The sequence below is a fragment of the Nipponia nippon genome, unplaced genomic scaffold (assembly GCF_047370975.1).
Source record: "Nipponia nippon isolate SJK-2023a ecotype South Korea unplaced genomic scaffold, ASM4737097v1 scaffold_3, whole genome shotgun sequence".
NCBI lineage: Eukaryota > Metazoa > Chordata > Aves > Pelecaniformes > Threskiornithidae > Nipponia > Nipponia nippon.
Window position 1 is genome coordinate 95,999,012 of NW_028262347.1, and position 20,504 is coordinate 96,019,515.

At 37.3% G+C, this 20,504-nt stretch overlaps 1 protein-coding gene across 1 annotated transcript in view; it reads left to right on the forward strand.

Moving 5' to 3' along the window:
- Window positions 1-20,504, forward strand: part of BMPR1A (bone morphogenetic protein receptor type 1A) — an 85,597-nt gene that overhangs the window by 55,289 nt on the left and 9,804 nt on the right. Inside the window, exons 3-5 of the mRNA XM_087764436.1 lie at window positions 7,631-7,838; window positions 18,051-18,201; window positions 20,149-20,251. Of these exons, the coding sequence (XP_087620562.1) occupies window positions 7,772-7,838; window positions 18,051-18,201; window positions 20,149-20,251 (321 nt within the window). The 5' untranslated portion in view covers window positions 7,631-7,771. The remainder of the gene's footprint in view (window positions 1-7,630; window positions 7,839-18,050; window positions 18,202-20,148; window positions 20,252-20,504) is intronic.

A 20,504-nucleotide genomic window follows, 5' to 3' on the forward strand; every position in this document is an offset into this window, starting at 1 on the left:
GTGGGCAAAACGTTCAGATCGGAAAGTGTGCTGGAAGCTGGAGCTGCAGGCTGGCCTAAGGATGGCGTTGGGGGGCTTTTGGTTTTCTGTTCCTTGCTCCTTCTCTTGTAGGAGAAACTGATGTCATTGGCATCGGTGAAAAAGCATGGTTTTGCAGAGCATGCTTTGTTACTGATTAAATTCGGTAACCAAAAAAAAGACAGGCTATTTTACTTAGGCACCATGAAATGACAAATATGCTCTTTAACCACCACATAAAAACCCGGTTTACGGAGAGCTCTTCCTGAGTCTCAGAATTTGCATGATCACCTTTGCTTTGGAGACAAAACGTAGTTGTGAATTTCTTGTTCTGGATTGAGCAAAGGTGGGATTGACCATGGGATCTAAGTATAATAAAAGCTTACCCTGTCAGTTTTTTGGTCTGGGGATTTTTTTGGACATAGATTAATGAACAATTGTCCTTAAATTATGAAAAAATTACTGTAAGGTTGTGAAAAAGTTCATTAGTAGTCTTCATAGTGCTGAAAGGGATGTTGCACTTTAAAAACCCTTCCTGTGAAAGCGTTTGTACTTTTAAAGGCACTGGCCCTGATTTTAGGGTCTATTTTGTTCACTTTAAAAAAAGTGAGCAAATATATATTCAGGACTGAGGCCCAGCTTTTTCCCTTCCTCAGCCTAGGTATATTGTTTGTATAAAATAATTGTAATTCAGAGACAAAATATGTGATAGGTCTTGTAGGTGGTATAGTATGGCCATAATATTTTCAGTTGTGACCTGTGACATTTGTAACAATTCTAATGACTTTTGCTGCTTATGTTTAGTGAAAGAAAGGCATTCTTTAAGTAATTTTTTTGCAAACGAAATTTAAAAGGTTTAAGTTACATTCCCAGTTCGGATTTGTTAGATTTAGAGATGGAATGTATTACATGTGGAGACTTTTCTCCTCGTTCACATTGACTGGTATGACAGTAAGGAACTAGCAAAAATGATAAATAGATAATAAAAACATTTAAGAATGATAGCTTCTGGGTAGAATAGCAGAAGTTGATGTCATTTATGGTAGAAGGAGGATGGGTGTCTGTTTGCCAATTGTCTTAAGGGCAGAAGCTCTCAGCTAGCTAATCACCAAAGCGATGGAGTTGAAAGAGGGGATATGGGTCAAGATGAATAAAAATTGTGTAGCAAAAACCTATTTGAATATGCTCAAATAAGAGAAGGTGTCATGTTTGTAACACACTAGGATATGTCTGAATACCTGATGGCACTGGGAAAACAGTTTTACTGAATTTCATTACTGTTAATTTAATGGCAGAAACTTTGTAGCAGTTAGTTAATTGGAATTCCAGAGTAACAGTAACATGGGCATTCAGGAGTCCAATGAGTGGCGTCCCCAATTACCTAATTGTGTTGGGCATGGTAAAAAGCGGCTAGGCTTTAATTTCTTCATGGTTAACAACTTTGTTTATGCAACAGACAGATATATCATAATTTAGTAGTTTGGCTTCTAAATTCTGCCATAATGTACACACATTTGATATTTGCAAGCAGCGTGAAATATTTCTTTCATAAGATTTCTGTTAGAGTCTCCAAGGTGGATTTTGGTGACGTTTCTTCCAGCTGCTCAAAAATAAGAAGTCCTTTTCTAAGACTGTGAACTCTCTTGCTGCAGAAAGCAGTTGTTAGGGGCTCGTATTTTTTGAATAAACAAACCCACCGTTGCAGTACGTGCATTATAAACGTGGTTATAAATGTCCTACAGAACTCAGATATATTTTTTTCATTTCAGTCTTCTGAGAAATGTATAATACACACACACATACACGCAAGCATTCATTTAACATTTCAAATATTGTAGCAGTTTGTAGAGGGAGAAAGAACATTGAAATAATTTACACAATCTTTTGGCTTTTAAATTTATGCAGTCACTAATAGTTTTAAATAATTCTAATACAATCTGCAGTTTAATAGAATTATTTTTGTGAGCTTGCGCAGATCAGTGCATAAACAAATAGGGCCTTGTTTGAAGTAGTTTTTGTTGATGGCCGTGCAGCCAACTAGCTTGCAATAGCCAGCAATCTTCTCCATCAACTGTATGATTTCTTCATAGATTTTGGTGGTGGATTTACCTGTGTTTTTAACTTAACATATTTGACAGCACTTAAGCATAGCTAGTTCAGCTGTTTCAGTATGACACTTTTCTACAATCTGTGTAGGCATGCCTTGCAATAAAATATAGAAACACATTTAAAAAGTAGGCTTGTACAAGTATTTGACAGAATTACACAGTACAGAATCTGAAACTTTCATTTAAACTTTCTTGTTATGGAATCAGTTAAATTTGACTATTTGAATAAGCTAAAATTAACTATAGCTCTTTTTGTATTATGAATAACAAAATGGAGTTGTAAGGGCTCTCCTGGATCAGTCTGCTCCCCTCCGGTCACCTGTAGCTACATGAGATGGTAGCCTCTGTAAACTAAAGACTAATTAAGTTTTTGGACTCTATTTAGTTTGAAAATCTGCCCTAGAACCTCCTAACCAGTGGTTAGGAATTGTCTTCTAATTTCAGATCTAACTAAATTTTAATGGCTAATCCATACCTAGTTGTTGTTGAACCAGTAATTTTCTTCAGGTTGAATAGCTGTCCTTCTTTCCTTGTGTTTATTCCTGTGTTACATTTTCAAAGAGTAATCGTTTTCCTGTCAACTTTCACTGTATTAATCTTTTTCCTTCCCTTCCCCTTTCCTTTCCTTTCCCTTCCCCATTCATAGGGCTTTCCTGTTCTCCAGGTAATATTATCCGTCCTTCTAGGCATGTGTTGAATTTATCAGTTGTATTGTCTCTGTGCTGTTCATGTTTTACTGTTTCCCCTGGGGAAATTTCCCTAGGAAATCCTAGAGTTGTGTTTGTTTCTTTCTCCCAGTAACATCACATGGATGTGTCTGATGTTCTGTAATCGGTTAGTGTACTTGAGTCCTTGGACATAGCTATCTCCTATGCATGAACTCCTAGTCCATGTGAAGCAGAAATTCTTCAGAGTTCCCAATATGCATAACTTCCCCCATTTCATGCTGTTGCATTTCTTTCCATTCCGGTTACTTCAGTTCTTCATATGATCCAAATCCTCCTGCATAAAAACAACACTCAGCTGAACTGACACTTCATGTTTGTCGGCAAGGTTTATCAAAGTTTTCCTTTTTGTGCTTAGTTCATTAATGAAAAGGGTAACTATTCTTGAATTAAGCTGATTCAAGAATCACGGTCCTTGAATGTCATTTGAACTACACCAGTAATCTCTGTTCTTGAAGCTACTTGTCATCTGCCCTGTAGTGAATTCTTTACTGTTCTTACAATCCCTCTTTTCTTCATCCAAATTAATAATTTTCTTTGTGGCACCGTATCAGGGTTTTTTAAGCTCTAACAGAAAAGTTGTTGCATACTGGCTTAGACTGACAGTCCAATTTATCTCTGGCATTCTGTTCCACCTCGAAGTTGTGTTCAAAGCTGTACGTGTGATTGAGGTAATAGGCTTATGGTTACCTAAGTCACTTCTTGCCCCTGTTACACATAGGAGAAACACTTAATATTTTTCAGTTTTGTTTTGGCAAATACATTTACTTGGTATTTTATGTACTGCTGCAAATGTTTTGAAACGTCTGTTGAGATGGATTTAATTCTTGTGAAGTCCGAGATTGACGTTTCTTTTTTCATGTGTTCCCCTTTTACAGTACTGTCTTTGTTGTTATGTTCAGCACTATCGTTCTTTATTGAAATTTGGGGCAGTGCAGCTTATTTGGTTTGGGGATCATGCTGTTAAAAATATTACAGAGCCACATCTAAAGAACAGTTACCACTGAACTCCCTGCTTTCAGAATCGTTTTGGACCATATGACAAATCTTGCACACTTTAGCTTCATATATTCGGAGTCATACAGAGCGTAGGGCTAGACTGCCGTGATAGTGCCATGAATTCACAGCTGAGTTCCAGTTCAGAGAAACCCACACACAGTTTTAATAACAAAAGCATTTTCTTCAATAAACTATTTTTAGGAAAGATAATAAATTACACCGTAGACAAATTGGGTGTTACGATTGATGAATAAATTACTTCTTAACGGATTATAGTTGAATGCTTCTTCATGGCTAGAATAGGGGAAAAAAGAGAGATTGAGGACTTTTTGAATTTCTTCAGCAGCACTCTGTTGCCAGAGTAGCATTCCAGGTGTTAATTGGTGCTTTAACACATTTGAAGTAGTCATTTAGCTGTGTCATTCTACACTATTAATATCGGGCAAGTTTTGGAGAAATTCCAGCGGTGGCTCACTTTAGATAGTCCGCCTTAGCGGGGCTGCCAGTCTTACTCTTTAATTTGAATCCAGAAATGGCTCAGAAAAGGTGTCACTTCAGCTTCTTCAGTTTTGTCAAATCTATTTTTTGTTGTTGTACTTTGTTTTGGTTTTAGTGAAAGATACTCGCATACGAAGAGCATAACTACACCATTTTGGGGTGTGGCATTTGTTAGAAGCACTAGAACATCTAGTCTGTTTTTTAAAAACTGTTTCTTTTAAGCTGTTAAACTACATAGCTGTATTGGAGTGCCAGGTGATTTTAAGAACGAAATGTTTTCAAATAGTTTGTTTCTGCGAAAGAGCGTCATAGGCTATTAGAGAACTAATTGTCTTAGTTTGTTTAGTTCAGAAACTTACCTGAGAAAAAGGAAGAACAGTTCAAAGAATGGGTAAAAAATGCCCGAAATATCTTCTGATAGCTGTGGCAGGAAAGCTCTGCTGAATTTTACTGTGCTGACTGAAAAAACTGCCTCAACGCATCCACGTCATGTTTTTGACACAGCTTTGTCGCTTCTGTAGCTCAGGCGGTAGAATAGGACATGTGTCCACACTGCAGTTCACGTAGTTCACATTGGGACATGTTTTTGTAAATGGTTAGTTTTTCATTGGTGGTTTAAGGTCACCTGCCCAAGGGTGAAGTGTTACCATTAGCGCTGTGGGTGCAGCAGGGCTCATCAGTGCTTGTCTGCCCAAGCCTTGCAGCCAGCTGTGGGGCTTTCCTGGCTAAGGGCGAAACTTGAAAATGACGGTAGCAGCAGCAGAAAGATAACTCAAGTGATAATATTAAGGCATCATTCAAGGGAAGGGAGTTGCAGCCCTGCTGGGTTTTGCTTTCCATTTTTGAGGTGTTCTTTTAAATGCTGATAAGCATTCTCGAATTAGAATGATTTTAAACTGGGGAATTATAACAGAGCTTCTTCTCGGTGTCATTTTGTTACAAGTTTTTATATAGAAGATTCAGGTAGAAAATACTGGTTCTAAGTGGAGAGCATTATATTCTTGAATAGGCTTGGAAGACATTTTTGAAAACTACCTTAGGTTGTCTCACTGAACAAAAATGACCATGAAACTGGAAGCGAGTTGCATTAAAATGTTCTTTTTTTTTTCCCATTTCTTGACTTTTTGATAACATGCTGTGTAGTACAGTGGTAAATACACGTTGCCCGTTAAGTTCCTGTCCCAGTGTGCTCTCCTACCTTACTGAACTGCGGAGCGAGATCACCAATTTTCTGAAAGCTTAAAAACACTTCTACTCTTGAAATGTGGAAGAGTGAGAATATGTAGTTCTTACTGAAACTTGCGTGGAGAAGACAGACAGAAATGATACTAAAATATACTTTAAACAGACTATTAGTGGGTGTTTTTTTCTTGATGGACTGCAAATATAGTACTGCAAATAAAACCTCTGTTTTACTACATACAAGCTGTTGGCAGTTTTCGTCTTCCACGTGTTTTATTGAGGATTGAAGTTCATTGCCGTTGAAACACAGAATAAAGCAACAATAGTTACAGACTTACGTTGCTGGCCTGATGTTTTTATAGCTAGAAGGACGTTCCCTGTCAGCTGGCAGAATTGGTCCTGTTTCTTCTGATTAGGAAACGCTAAAGAGAGTGAACGATTTTGCTGCCATATTGCTTTTACCTCTGCCTTGCTGGGAAGTTTATTTTGAAGTTACTAGAGCTTAGGACGTCCACAAAGTGTGTTGTTCCGAGTCCATCCTGCTGCAACCTGGCAGTCACGACGGCAAACGCTGGGGCCGCTGCAGCATTGGGGGAGCGCGGCCCGCGGCCCGGAGCTCGCCCCGGGCTTCCTCGGGCGCGGAGGTGCTTTGTCGCTTCATTAGGGAGAAGTCAGAGACGTGTGAAAAGTAGGCCAGGGGTCGGGGGCGGCCTGCCCCGGCTCGGCTGCTAATTTGCCTCCATGTTAAATGCCTCCGAAGCCCTAATTAAAATGAAAAGTTCTTGGGTCTCACCGACAGACAGATTGAGTTATTGATGGTGGAAGCGGCCACCAGCAGTAATTGCAGCCCATCCCTGAGCGAATGCCGGTTTTGGCATTCATTAGCAGCGCCAGGCTGACAGGGGTCAGGGAGGTCAAGCCCACCGAAACAAGAGGCCGAGGAAAGGCAAAATCGGTCCTCTGTTCGTCTTTGTGCAGCGTCGCTTTTGTTGCGATTAACTGTTTAGGTGTTCGAGCTGCTTTTTAGTCCTTTGAGGCCCAATTATGCTTCCCTTGTGAATCGCTGTAGAAAGTTCGTTAAGCAGAACGTGACCGCAACTACTATAGTCTGCAAAAGTAACTTCTTACTCAATTTGGCTGTCTTGGCTATGTGTTTATCCACGAGATGAATAGAAGTATATTTTATTTTTTGGAACAAATGGCGTGTGCATATAGTAGCATAATTTTTCTGGAGGGATTAACTTGCACAACACTTGGAAATCCAGAAGGATATCAGGATTTTTAATTGAAGTTAACAGAAATTAATAAAAAATGTTCATTGGCGTTGCCAACTGAGCTAACTTTCTTTTCTCCAGAAAACACTTTATAACGTAGTAGTCTACAGGAAGGAGGACTGGAATATAGTTGCTGCTAAGTGAGAAATTAATTTCTTCATTCAAATGTTAAATGAGATTTTGCCTTTTTTTTTTTTAAAGACGTAGTACTAGTCTAGAAGACAAAAGTAACATTGTAAGAGAATTAGGTAACTAAACTAACTATTTAAATACAAATTTAGCTTTCATCCAGCAGAGAGCCTGGGGTTTTATTGCAATAAAGCTTCCCTGCAAGCATTTTTGAACTGGTGGCTAAACATGGTGGTGTTTTTTTTTCCCTGCAATATTATGGGAAGTCACCATTGAGTTTCATTTTTAAGAAAAGCAATAAGTATAAATGTTAATTTCTGTAAAGAAAATAGTTTTCAAACAGATTTACTTTTACATGTTGCTCTGTTGAATATTACCTATGATAGCTGTATGTGAGTCTTAAATATATGTCTGTGACTAGTGAGTTAACATATCTAATATTTTTTTTATAGGAATGTGAAAACATTCCTGTGGATTGTTACCAAAAATGTATATTTCAGAAGAACCCTGCTGTTCAGTTGAGTAGTAAATATGGCTAATATTTTCAGTTATTAATCTTAATAAACATATGCCTTTTTTTTTTTTTTTTTTTTGCAGCCACATGGTTATGATCAGTGTGATGAGAAATCTTGAGGGTTTTTTGTTGTTTCAGAAATGCAAGGAGTTTCTTAACACTTTGTTTTACTCTATCTTTCAGGAAACGAAGTTGGAAAAGTTACAAAATCATCTTTGCAGTCAAGCACCAAACCTTGTATTAGGCTTCACCGAACAGACTAAGCTTACCATTTGTCAAGCAGAGGGGCCAGTTGCCTTGCACAGGAAGGATTAAAAGTGAACAATGACTCGACTGAGAGTTTATGAGCAATTGCTTGGAGCCTACCTGCTTATCATTCTCCATGTTCAAGGTAAATATGTACTAGTTGAAATAAGTTTATAGTTTTCATCTGTAACTGAGACATGTGTATTCCAGTGGTTGGGGTAGAGGTTTTTTGGTTTGGGGTTTGTTGTTTTGGGGTGGTTTTTTTTTGTTGTTGTTCTTTTGCAGGCAGGTGGCTTTCCTGCCTGACATGCCATATAGACACTTCCCTAAAAAGGAGGACATTATAGTGGTCATGTGGTGTAGTACAGATTATAGATTAGGTCTATTTTAGCAAATACTTAAATAGAGACAATACCAGAAATGCATGGTACGCTGTGGAGCAAGTTATATGAGCAGCAGAATTGAAGAATTGACTTTCTGAATTTCAGTTCCCTATATGTGTGCATCTTTGATCCCTTTAAACTTGAGCCACTGAAGAAATTGCAGTATGCAGTTCCCCATGCCTTCTGATGCTCCCAGCAACCAAGAGATAGTGTGGCATAACTAATCTAAATAAACTTGTTATGCCTGCTCGATGGGCTGAGGTGAGGCTATGTGATGTTCACAATAGCCTGGTTTTCAGTTAGTGAAAATACTCCTTTGTACATCTGTTGTCTTTCCAGCCACCAGTTATCAAAAACGTCTGGAAATCCAATTATCATTAGTACTTTAACTCCTCTGTCAAACTGGGTTGAATTAAAAAACGTATTGGGAACTGACCAATGTGACTGTCTCATGCTCTACCAGGAATAGAAGCTTAAGTGTAAAGATTATAACTAGTTTGTGGGAAAATCCATTTTTTTATTATTTCCTTACTCCTTATTAGCAACTCTGCCTGGCAGATCTGGTTCTGTAATTGCTTGTAGTTCAGAGAAGTGTCAGAATAGCAGGATGGTATCTGAGCTGTTAGTGATACCACGTTCTCATGTTTGGGACATGAACAGTAGTGCTCTCCATGTCCATCAAGCACGTACACCCATAGTTGGTCTCTGTGTAAGATTTCTTGTTCTGCCAGCTGTGTACCTCTCACGTGTTTGAGTTGAGTACACAGAGCTTTCCATATGTTTCGAGGGAAATAGACAAGACTAATTTGGTACTGCCATTTTAATACTTGAATATAAAAGGTTTTGTATTCTCTTTTCATACTTATATCAATTACTGTTTAGTGCTTGACTTTATTTCAAGATATTCTTTGAGCTATTTACTTTCAAGAATAACGATTCAATGAACCCATTAAAACGGGGAGAGGGAGAAGCCTGATAAGTACCCAAATGACAATCTTTATATTCTGTTTCGGGTGTGTACCTGCAATATTAAATGATTTAGCAGAGCTGTCTCTATTGGGACTATGCTTGATACATAGCTTGACAACTGATTTTAAGAGCAAACTTGCATCAAATGTGTAATGGGCCTGCCCCTTCAAAGCCACTTGATCCTGCCTCTTCATATGTGCTAGTATTTATCCTCTTGGAAACCAAGTGCCAAGGTGTATTTGGGAATTGCTGCAGCTTCTAACCTGGGTAGGAGGAAGCACTTAGAGCACAAGGCTGTTCCCCTAAACATAACTCAAACCTTTATTAAGCAGTAAATATAAATGACACTGAAGATATTTACCTGACCAGGGATGAGCTGTCAACTACACTAAGACTTGAATTAAATGAATAGTGTCTCAGTGCAAGGAGGATCATCTTTAAGCTCTTTCAAGTACCATCCCACACACACATATTCACAGCTAAGCTTTTATAGAACAGAAGTCCTCTCTCTGGATCTGTGCAGAATTGTAGTTTGTTAAAGATATTTAAAACTGCCATTCTTCCTTTCGAGTTTCCTCTGGGGGTCAGTCCAGAAGGCTACCACGGGCACACTGAAGCCTTCTGTATCATTGAGTACAGCCTACAGAATTGTAAACACTTTTCTTCCAAAACTGGACACGTGTTCCTGTATAATTGCCAAGTTATTTGAGTGCTTTCATCTTTTTAGCCTGCGGGGGCTCAGAATAGTGTCTCCTAACTTCTAGGTATGTGCTTTAAGTGCTGATGTTTGGCTTAATTCACTGTGTGTGCGTAGGCGTGCACACATGTATTTCAGGAGTGGGGAAGAACATGGGTCTTGGTTTGAAGCTTTGCCATTGCAGCAAAGACTTCCAGGTTGAAAGCAACAAAACGAACATAAATTCAGGATTCTTCCATCTTCGTGACATTGGCTAAGTTGGGAGAGGGAAGTTCTCAAGACCAGTCCCTCTTCCTGTTGTGGACATACAATTTTTAATTGGCAAGAAATAGCTCAATCTATTTAGACAGAAATAGCCTAGTTTGAGTATAGTTGCAGTTTATAGTACAGATTTACAAATATTTACAGGTAGTTCTAAGGTGATTAGATTGGTAATGGGCACAAATCACAATAGAGGAAATTTTGGTGGGAAATTAGGAAAGCAATTTTCACTGTGAATGTAGTTAAGCATTAGAACAGGCTGCCTGGAGAGGTTGTGCAATATGCATTCTTAATTCTGGTCAAGTTTTGACTATCTCTGCTTTGGACAACCTGGTCTAACTTAGAAGTTAGTCCTGCTTTGACCGGGTGGTGGTACCAGCTGACTTCTAGAGGTCTCTTTCACTCTCAAATACTCTCAGACATAGCAATTTGCAGTGGAACTAGTATTCAAGCAGTTTTGCTGCTTCTTGCAGAAGATACCAGCCTCTTCCCTTGAAGAGGCTGGGAGTGATATGCTTTGTTCTTCTTACTGAAATCGTGGTTACCGCTTTGCATTAGTCAATATTCAGCATTTTACTCAAAGGCAATAGCAACTGAAGGAAAACTTTTTTTTTCTCTCTAGGTACAAATAGAAATAATAATACAAATATACAAGTCTTATAGTGACTTAAAATTAAATTACATTAACTCCTTCCATGATCACATTTATTAATAATGCTTCAGTGAAAAACTTCTAATAAAGAATATAGCTAAATTAACTTTAAAGACCCTGTAAAATTTTTTTCAGCTTCGAAAGAAGAAATTGCCTTGTCTTAGGAATATTTCTGACTTTCAAATCAATACTGAGCGAGTTCTGAAAGCCATGGGAAAGTTGAGCTTGCTGAAATGTTGTTGGTTCTTTGATGCAAGTTGCCTAAGGGCTTGTCTTCAAACGTACGAAATATGCTTGGTTTCTAAGGGTGGTGAGTAGAAAAACAGTCAAGTCTCTCTGCTTGTCCCTAGATTCATGGAAGAGTTGTGTTGGGGGGGGCGGGGGCAGGGGGAGGAAAAAATAAAGTTGATAGTCATCAAATATTTGAAATTTTTATAGGAAAGAGGGAATGTAAAGCGAGAAGTCTAAAAAGTGGAAATTTATAGTGAAAAGAATAGTTTCAACAAGGGATATACATGCAGGATGTTACAAAAATTCATCGTAAAGAAACTGATAGAGGTGGAGAAGACACGTGAGGAATTGAAGAGAATTTGTGTGATGTACAGAAAGAGGAGGGAAAAGCAGAGGAAGTAGAAACACCCAGCATGTGTGCTTTCGGTGGCTGGCACCCAGCTTAATGGTTTGCTCCCTCAGTTGTTTTGTTCTTCAAAATGGTACGAATCTCGGGGCTTACCAAGACCTGAGAGAATGCTGATAGTAAGTGTGTCTGTATACGTGCATGCATATATACACACCAGATGCCTTAATAGGTAACTTTAAAAAGCAAGTGGCTGCATGTGTTGATTAATGTGAAAATATTCTTACAACAGCAGCAGAAAACAGAGGCAATTCCATGAAATTATTGGTGAACGGCTGCTGTTTCTCAGGTCTGTGCTACAGAGCAGGGGGACACAGTGGTTACCCTTTGGATTGTGTCTCCTTTATAGCTTACAGGACTTTTTCAGTTATGTTAAGAAATGATCACAAATAAACCTGGTTAGCAGATGGCTAGATTTAATAGCAACCTTTTCAAGAAAAACATTTTCGTATTTCCTTTCTGGCTGTGGGAGGCCTTTGCAATATCTTTAGACCTGTGACTTACTCTGCATCTTAATCCACCTACTTTTGCTCATCTAAGGCAAGAGTTCATCAGCTTCATTCGCAATTGAGGACTGTGGTAAATATGCTTCTGTCTTCCCACTAGTGCAGGTTTTTAGTTCAGATAACCAGTTTTACTTCTGAGTAGAGTTCTTCCTTTGTTTTTATAATGCATTGATGAGCATAACTAGTCAATATATGTAATGGAGTAGTTGAAGAGCTTAATGTATACTTAAATACATTCTCCTAAATTTTGTACTTCATTCCTGTCAGTTTGCTATATATATGATGTAATGTTAGATATGTGGTCATCACACCTTTATGTGTTCTTCAGAGACAGCACAGAAGACCAGTATTTTAATCCTTGTAAATTAGTTGACTAAAAATGTATTAATATCATTCAATATGTATGAAGAAAGGTTTATTAAAAGTTAAATTTTAAAATAATTAGTGTTAATATTCAATATTTTAAAAGACTGATTAAAGTTGACATTGTCCGCTAGTGAACTGAAAAACATCTGTTGAGACTTGATTTCACTGTCATACTTACTTTTATTCAAAGATTTGATATAGAAAAGGATATTACTTTTTTTTACTTTTACGCACTTTCTGAATTTCAGGTGAAATAGTTGCTCAATTTAAACATACAAACTAATCTGAAATAAAGAAAATATTCTAAAATCTTCAGAAGGAGCCGTCAGAAGCTGATCTATTGCTTGAGGACAGTGTAGTTCTGTTTACCAGTGATTTCCCCAATGGCTGCATCTGTCCTTAAAACATTGGCAGCAAACATGTATTGTTAAATGTTCGTCTGATTAAAGTTATTTTAATGGATTATTAAAAGGTTATATATTTCTTTATTTCAAATTTAGTTTTAAGTAACTTGATTCTTTGAAAGTCCATTTAATTTAAATTAGAATGCAGTGTACTTTTTTTAAAAAGTAAAATACACAAAATTTTCTTGTCTCTGGCTTTTGTATTGAATGCATACGAACAGGGAGCAGTTGTCTTCGGAAGTGACTCTTTTGGGGAAGCGGGAGCAGGGGCTGGGGATTGCTGGTTGCGAAGGTAGGGACTGACTGTCTGTTGAGCACTGCTGTAGCTCCTGGGAGAGCTGGAGGGTGGTAGAGAAAGATTTTAAACAAGTAGTCTGGGAACATGCTGTGATTTTTAGAAACCAGTTCTGCTAGATGGAGCTACTTCTAACATGCCTGGTCTTTGGAGATCACAGGCTTGATATATAAAAACGCACTATGGGGAGAATTATGGTTAAAATGCCAGACACAGAGCTCATAGAAGCATTTATGATATTTTCTTTGCACTCATAAAACTGTTTTTTCTGATTTTTTTTTTAAATTATTTTGTGTTTTAAGAAAAAAAACTAATATAAAACTAATATTTTACTCAAGCTGTATCGGTTGTACCGAGGTCTAATTCACATCGCAGTACACATTAAATCATTATGAAAGCTTGTGATAGGCAGAAAGGTGAAATGTCCTTGTTGGAGTGGATGATTTTGCACTATCTGCATCCTAAAGCAAGAAAAAGTAGTTTAAAACTACCACATAAAAATGTCAAGGTATGTCTTTTTCATAAGGAAGGCCTATCTAACATAAGAACTTTGGTACAACTTTCATCTTTTATGAAGAGAGCGCAGCGTGGGCAAGCCCCGAGCGTCAGCTAGCCCTGGCAAACAGCTTTAGCATCAGCAGGAAGGCAGGTGAAGGTGGTCTTCTGACAAAGTTTCTTTTTATTAAAATATTGGAGTTACTAGTTTTTACAGGCTTGGATCAGAATAGCTACAAAGAAATGCGGAGAGTACTGTAGTTCTGCTAGGAGAAATCCCTTTTAAGGATAATTCACTCTGAAATAAAAATGTTTTAATGTGGAACATCTATATTAATTAAACCATTATGAATTCAGAAAGCTATTGAACAGCTTGAACGCTGTAGGCTACTAGTTCTACCATTGCAACTTTATTTGTGGAGGAAGAGGGGATACAGTTAAGTAAGAAACTATAGGCATAATTTGGCTTTTGTATTTGTCTTCTTTCACTTACTGCTCTCTGTCTTTTCATTTCTTAATAGAGCTGGTTTTTTATGGGTTGTACAAATCTTTTCTTAGATCAGAAGTCTCAGTGAAATTATATACGTATCCTAGCATTGAGTTGCAACCTGGTTAGCTCCGTTTTTAGTGGTTAATAACACTTCACTGTCACACACAGTACCTTTTAAAGATTATCCATATTAATATTAGTACTTGAAGCCATGCTTTCAAGTAGACTTACTTTCTTAACATAGTGGGATTTTTAATATACTGTTCTTCTTTAAATACATTTTATAGTCTAACTTATTTTCTGTGATTGGAAGAAGTAGTTCTTTGAATAATTTATATTTTCGATCAAGGGCTGGATATGATATATTGGCAGGAGTTGTTCCTTTTTATTAAAAACAGGTTTAATTTTAAACAGAAAGCCATTTTAGTGCCGCCTTATCTGTAGCCGTTGTTCATTCTTCTAGAAATTTAAAATTAATGCAGTATGTATGAGACAATGTTGTGATGGGGCAGAGCAAATGATGAACTGGGAACTTGAAGTCCCATCAGCTTATTTCTCTTTATTGTCTTACGTTGTGGTTATGTTAAGAGGAGAATGTTCCAGCTCACGATTACTCTGATATTTTGTTGAATGTTGTAAGTTTTTGAAATGTGGTAAAATATGCATATTAGAGGAGTTTGTATGTTTAAAGATGTATGATACTATCATACTCAAGGCTGGATAAACAGGCTGAAACTGGTCCAGGATCTTGAACAAGTCCTCCAGTGTGTGACAGTTTATTTGCTGCTAATGTATATTATTTTGCCCCATCAGCCCTGTGCAGTTTACAGGTAGAGGGTAGGAAATAATGGCGAAAGGAGCTTTGCTGTGCCTGAAATCCCTGGGTACTGCATCTCAGTGCAAACTTTTTTATTTTGAAGGTATGAATGCATAGCATTTACACCTTTTATGTAGGACTTGTGTGTGTGTGTTTCTTAGCTGCACCGCAGAGCTGACAACTGCATGTGTCATGGAAAAGAAGCCATTAATTACATCATCAAGTAGTGTAGTGTCACAAGATCCTTAAAACGTGATCCTCCCTTCCTCTATTCTGCTCCCACAAGGAAGGTAAAGCACTGTGAATGCTTGAGAGGTGTAGCTCTGAGGGTAGGGGATAATGAGAGCACGGGTACAAGAAGGTCAGGTGGTTCCTGAAACAAGATGTCACTTAGGCATATCCTTCATTCGCTCTTATTCATTTACCCAGTATCTATTAACCAGGAAAAACAGCCCTGAAACATCCTGTGACCCCATTCGGATCTTGATCTGCCCTCTTAACATCTGAGGTGACTGGAAGCCAAGTCATTTTCCACATTCAACTCCCTTCCCTATACTTAGCATCTTTAAGATAGACACTAGTCTTTCTTGAAATGCTGAGGATGAACTGTAGTACTGCGGTAAAGGATACAGTTAGGAATAATGTGTAGACAGGGGCTATTAATTCTGAAGTGATCCTGAAGAGTTTTCTTCCTTCCCTGGATACTCAAACTCCTGTTCTGTAAGAGTTCTCTTTACGGTCTTAGAAAATAAAAATGCAAGAGTGATGATTCCCACCCCCCCTTCTTTGTGCAATTCAGATACTACCTGTAAGAGGAAAACAGTCTACCATGGAGTATTGTTTCTCTTTCATATTACAAAGATATTGAAATTGAAGTCTGGTTTTGCTTTGAATAAAGATCTTTGCCTATATAAACTGTACAAAAGACAAAGATACTGGTTCTTTGAAAATACAGTTAGCTATTTTGGGTTTTATTTGATATGTAGTCTTCATCAATCTTGTTATACAATCCATCATAATAAATGAAAAGGAAAAATGTATTTCATCTCAGTTTTAGTATTAAAGGTTGGTATGACGGTAGTCATGCTTCAGTGTTAGTTTACAAAGAATAATACTGCTTTAAAAGATCCCAGACCTGCATAAAAATTTTGGTTCTTTCTCTTCTGAGCTAGGAGAAGCCATGCTTTAAGGGTTCCTTGATTTCTCTTCTAACAAATTGAAAAAATGCTGCCATCAGTGCTCAGGGCAGGAAGATGGATGAGTGACTGTGAGACGTAGATCATAAAGTATTCAGACTTGTAACATGTGGAATGTCCCTGAAGATAAAGGGGTTTTTTATAACATTAATTAGGAAAGATACCTTAGTAGTTCAACAAAATTAGAAGGAAAGACAATATTTGTATATATGCAGTGGCTTTTCCTTTAAATATTAAGTAGAATTACCTGTTGTCTGAGCAGGTAAAGATCTCTTAAATATGCCTACAGAATGTTGTGTAACATTAGCAGCACAGTATTAAAATGAGCTTTCAGTTTTTGCTGGGAAGAAAACTGTAGAAAGAGAGAGAGGACAGATGGAGGAGCTGCTATTTCATAAGTGTAAAATTCCTTTTTGATAAATCAGAAATTCCTGTTGCACAGGTAAAGTCTGTGTTATTCTGGCACTGGACCTTCTTGTTAATAAGTCTGTACATATCCGGAATGTTTAACTCGGGCATTACTGAAGTACTGTTTGAAAACGTACCTTTCACATAAAACATGGCTAAGTGATCAGAGGGTTTAGGTCAATGGTGCTGTACTTTCTTAGGATATACTCCTAATTGTATCTGAAAAAGGCACAGTGTCCTTACTTTCAGGGAAATGGCTGAATCGGGACAATGCACTGGGTATGCTGTATTAATTAGATAAGGAAATCTGCAAGTCCACTTTTTTTTCAGAACAGTAAGATCAAATTTCACAAATACTTAATTGCACGTTTGGCTGAATGATATAGTGAATGTTACAATAGAGTGATACAGAGGGTGGTATCTGCACAGGGTTTTAATTAAGTTTTTCTGCACATCTTTCAAGCAAGGTACAACATGAGAGTAATGTTCTCATTACTCTACAGCTAGCGTTCGGTGGGTTTGACAGGAAGCCACAAGAATCTGTTAGAGAGACCGTGAGTTTCCTGGTGAAAAATTTTTTTTTTTTTTTTATTCTTAGATAAATTGGTATTTTTATTGTGACTAAAATCCTTTTGAGAGGTACTGAGCTACCTCCACTTTTTTAATTATAACTGAATTTGTAAAAGCTTCTATCGGTCCTAACTGGCAGTTCTCTTATCTTGCACACTGAACCTCCCACAGAGACTTGCTGTAAATTGTGTCAGTGCAGGTGGTAGTCTATTCACAAATCTTCTAGCTTTATTTGGCTCACACCTTGAGGACTTAGAGCCAAGAATACTGTTAGGCGATGGACAGAAAGAGATGTTCTGCTGGTGAAATTATACATGATACAGCTGGAGGAGATGGATGAAGATGTTCTTACCTCGTATAGTGGCCATAAAGCATATTCCAAATGAAGTAGATAATGTTCCTAAATTTTTTTTCTGGATGTTCTTTGCTAAGAAAAAAACAGAGGGAATTTTTCTTCTGAATGCCTACATTCACAACAGCACTTTAATAATATGAACTAGAACAAATGATGCTCAACTCTTCTCCTGTTGAGAAATTGAGGGCTACTTGGAACGTAATTTAGCCCTGTTCTTATTCTCTGAGAGCTCGTTTGTGTGGATGTTCATGTCATTTACTGAAATTTAATTTGCAAACAAGATTTATTTTAGCTCTGTTTTGAAGTACTAAATGCATACAGAGATCAAAAAACCCAAGAGATTTTGGAGGTATTACTGCTTCTCTATGAGACTGTGAATCCATAAAAAATTACTTCAGTTCAGAAAATTAGAAAATTGCATATTAAGTACGTTCAGTCATGCATAAAATTATACTGTTGTGGTTATCAAGCGGTCAGCATTTTGGTTTTCTAAACACATGAATGAGAAAGCCTTTCTTCAGAAAATTCTTACCAGTTACATCACTACTTTTCTGCCTCACCTCAAAAAGGGAAAATATCCTCTTTCTGTTTATATTGATTATGGTTGGAAGATCTGCTGTTAAGATACAAAATATTTGAGCTAGGTATTTCTAGAATAAAATGATTAACTCAAATTTCTGCCATAATCTTGGGAGAGGAGGTTCTTATGTCTTGTATAATTCAATTATTTGTTAATATAATTATTCTGTTGTCATGTTTTGCCTGTAAAGCTCTTGAACAGTTATCAGAGATGCAACAATATTTTCTTTGTTTTTTGTTTTTGTTTTTGTTTTTAAATGTCTGGGTCAAAATCTAGACAGCATGCTTCATGGCACAGGAATGAAGACAAATCCTGACCAAAAGAAACAAGCAAATGGAGTAACACTCGCTCCAGAGGACACCTTACCTTTTCTTAAGTGCTACTGCTCAGGACATTGTCCAGATGATGCTATTAATAACACATGCATGTAAGTATTGCATACAGGATAGAAGAGGCTCTTTGAAGAGGCTCATTTTTGCTCATGAGAGAGCAAACTATCTCTAGAGTGCTGACTGAGGTTCTGTCAGGTGATTTGACCATAATTGATTAGGAACTCACTGGTTCTGGGGAGAGCTGAGCACTAAAACCCACGGTCATCTGTATGTAAACAATACTGCTTTCACCATACCTTAGAACCATTTGCAACCAGTCATTTTGCCGTCAGCAACTGCTTTGAAGGACTGAGGTTTTGAGTAACCTGTAGCATTTTATAACTGGGTGAGTATTACATGACGCAAATCTAAACTTTCTGATATGACTACCTGCTTGCTTAGTCTAATATTTCTTCACTTAGTAGTCAAAAGGTAATGTTAGCAACATAGCCATTTGCTGAGAATTCTTCTTGTTACATGTGCATTGGTTGTAGAGTATGAGGGAAAGGCAGGGGGGAAAAAGAAAAGCCTCTGAACATATAAGAACAAGAGTGTAGTTTCAGCGTTGATAGACACAAGAATCCTAACAGACTCATGCACTGATTATGTGCTTGCTTAAGGTGTTTTTTTCATGTCATGAAATGTCCTTGTTTTTCTTTTTTTTCCTCTTCATTTACCGTTCCATGTTTAAGGCCCTTCTGTTTCCTTCCTTAGGAATTAATATAAAGATACATAATAGAAAAAATATTATTTGCTACTGTAATTTGAGAGTCTTCACTTTAACACATAATATTAAGCCTCTTTAAAGCTATCACTTGTCAGATAAAGCCATTTTTGTGGAACCCAAGGAGGTGGAATAAAGACTAGTGTCTTTTTAAATGTAAATACAGGTAGTATTTTACAAACATAGTTTTGCACCTAGGAAATGTTCAGTTAAGATCCAGTATTTTATCTTTAAATTCCTTTGGCATTTATTTTTTGCTTTTTATCGCCCTCTAGTGTGTGCAGTCAGTATAGGCCTTGTTAATTTTTTGCCTCTGAACTAGTGGCTGTATAGATCATTATTCTGATAATAAAGCTGTTAGAGAGTTAATAACACTTATGCAGTGTACATGTGCAGGGTGTTTTATGGCATTATGCTTCCCAAATCTGCATTTCTTTACGTTCATTTAAATAAAAAATTTTTAGCAAACAAAAATATTTTTGGATTTGTTTTCCTTAGTATCTGTGGTGAGGGAATGAATGAATTTTGATTTACTTAATAAAATCTTGATTTTACAGGTATTAAAAAGCACAGACCTACCATTGTGAATTGGTTTGGGATTACTTACAGATATTGTTGACATTTTGCTGTAGTATAGAAATCAAAGCGTTTGTATGAAGAGGTGGTGGGGAATTGAAGTGCACAGGTTTTTTTGGTTTGTTTTCGTTTTTGGTTTTTTTTTTTTTAAAGAATGTAATCTATTTGTTACTGTCAACTTCAGAAAGTGGGTTTGGGGGTTTGTTTGGTTTTTTTGCCCTGAAGGCTGAATATTTGAGAGAGTTTATGTGGGAAAAGCATAGCTGAGCTTTTGTCCTTGAAATAGCCACCTTTCACATACTGGGACTTCTCTTTGAGAGTTTATTATTGCAGTTTCAAGAACAGACAAAAGTGATTTTTTTAATCTATAAAATTGTAGTCAGTAAGCCTTTTTAGTCTGATCTCGGCTCTTCCACCCCCTCAATTGTTTCTGAACAACTGTGTATGTGTAGTTGGATATGAACAATCTTGAAGTGGGGTGAGGAAGTAGAAGACAGAATATTGGGGAGAAAACATCCCTACAGTGTTCTATTTGAAAATACTGTGGGGTCTTTTGTTCTCAAACTGTATGCTAACCACCATGTTAAAGAAGACTTTTTCTAGATATTGCCATTCTAGTATTCTTAATGGGTTCATGGTCAACGAATGCTGCATATTAAACAAGTAACATGCTGGTAAAGCACAATTGATATGTTTATTCCAGAACTAATGGGCATTGCTTTGCTATCATTGAGGAAGATGAACATGGAGAACCCACGCTTGCTTCTGGCTGTATGAAGTATGAAGGCTCAGACTTCCAGTGCAAGGTAAAAAAATGAGATATCATTAAAATTTAAGATCTCCATGGAGATTAGGTAGGGAAACTGCATAAGCAGTTTAAATCTCTGTAGTTTACAACTGCAATCATAGAATTTTGCATGCTGCCATTTACCACTGAGGAGAATGGGACTGAACAATCATGGGCGAGTAGTGACAGAAAGGACACTTAATGGTGTTTGAGCAAAGATTGGAAGAGAATCCTAGCTTGATGGAGTTCCCTGCAAGTATCTATAAGCCACT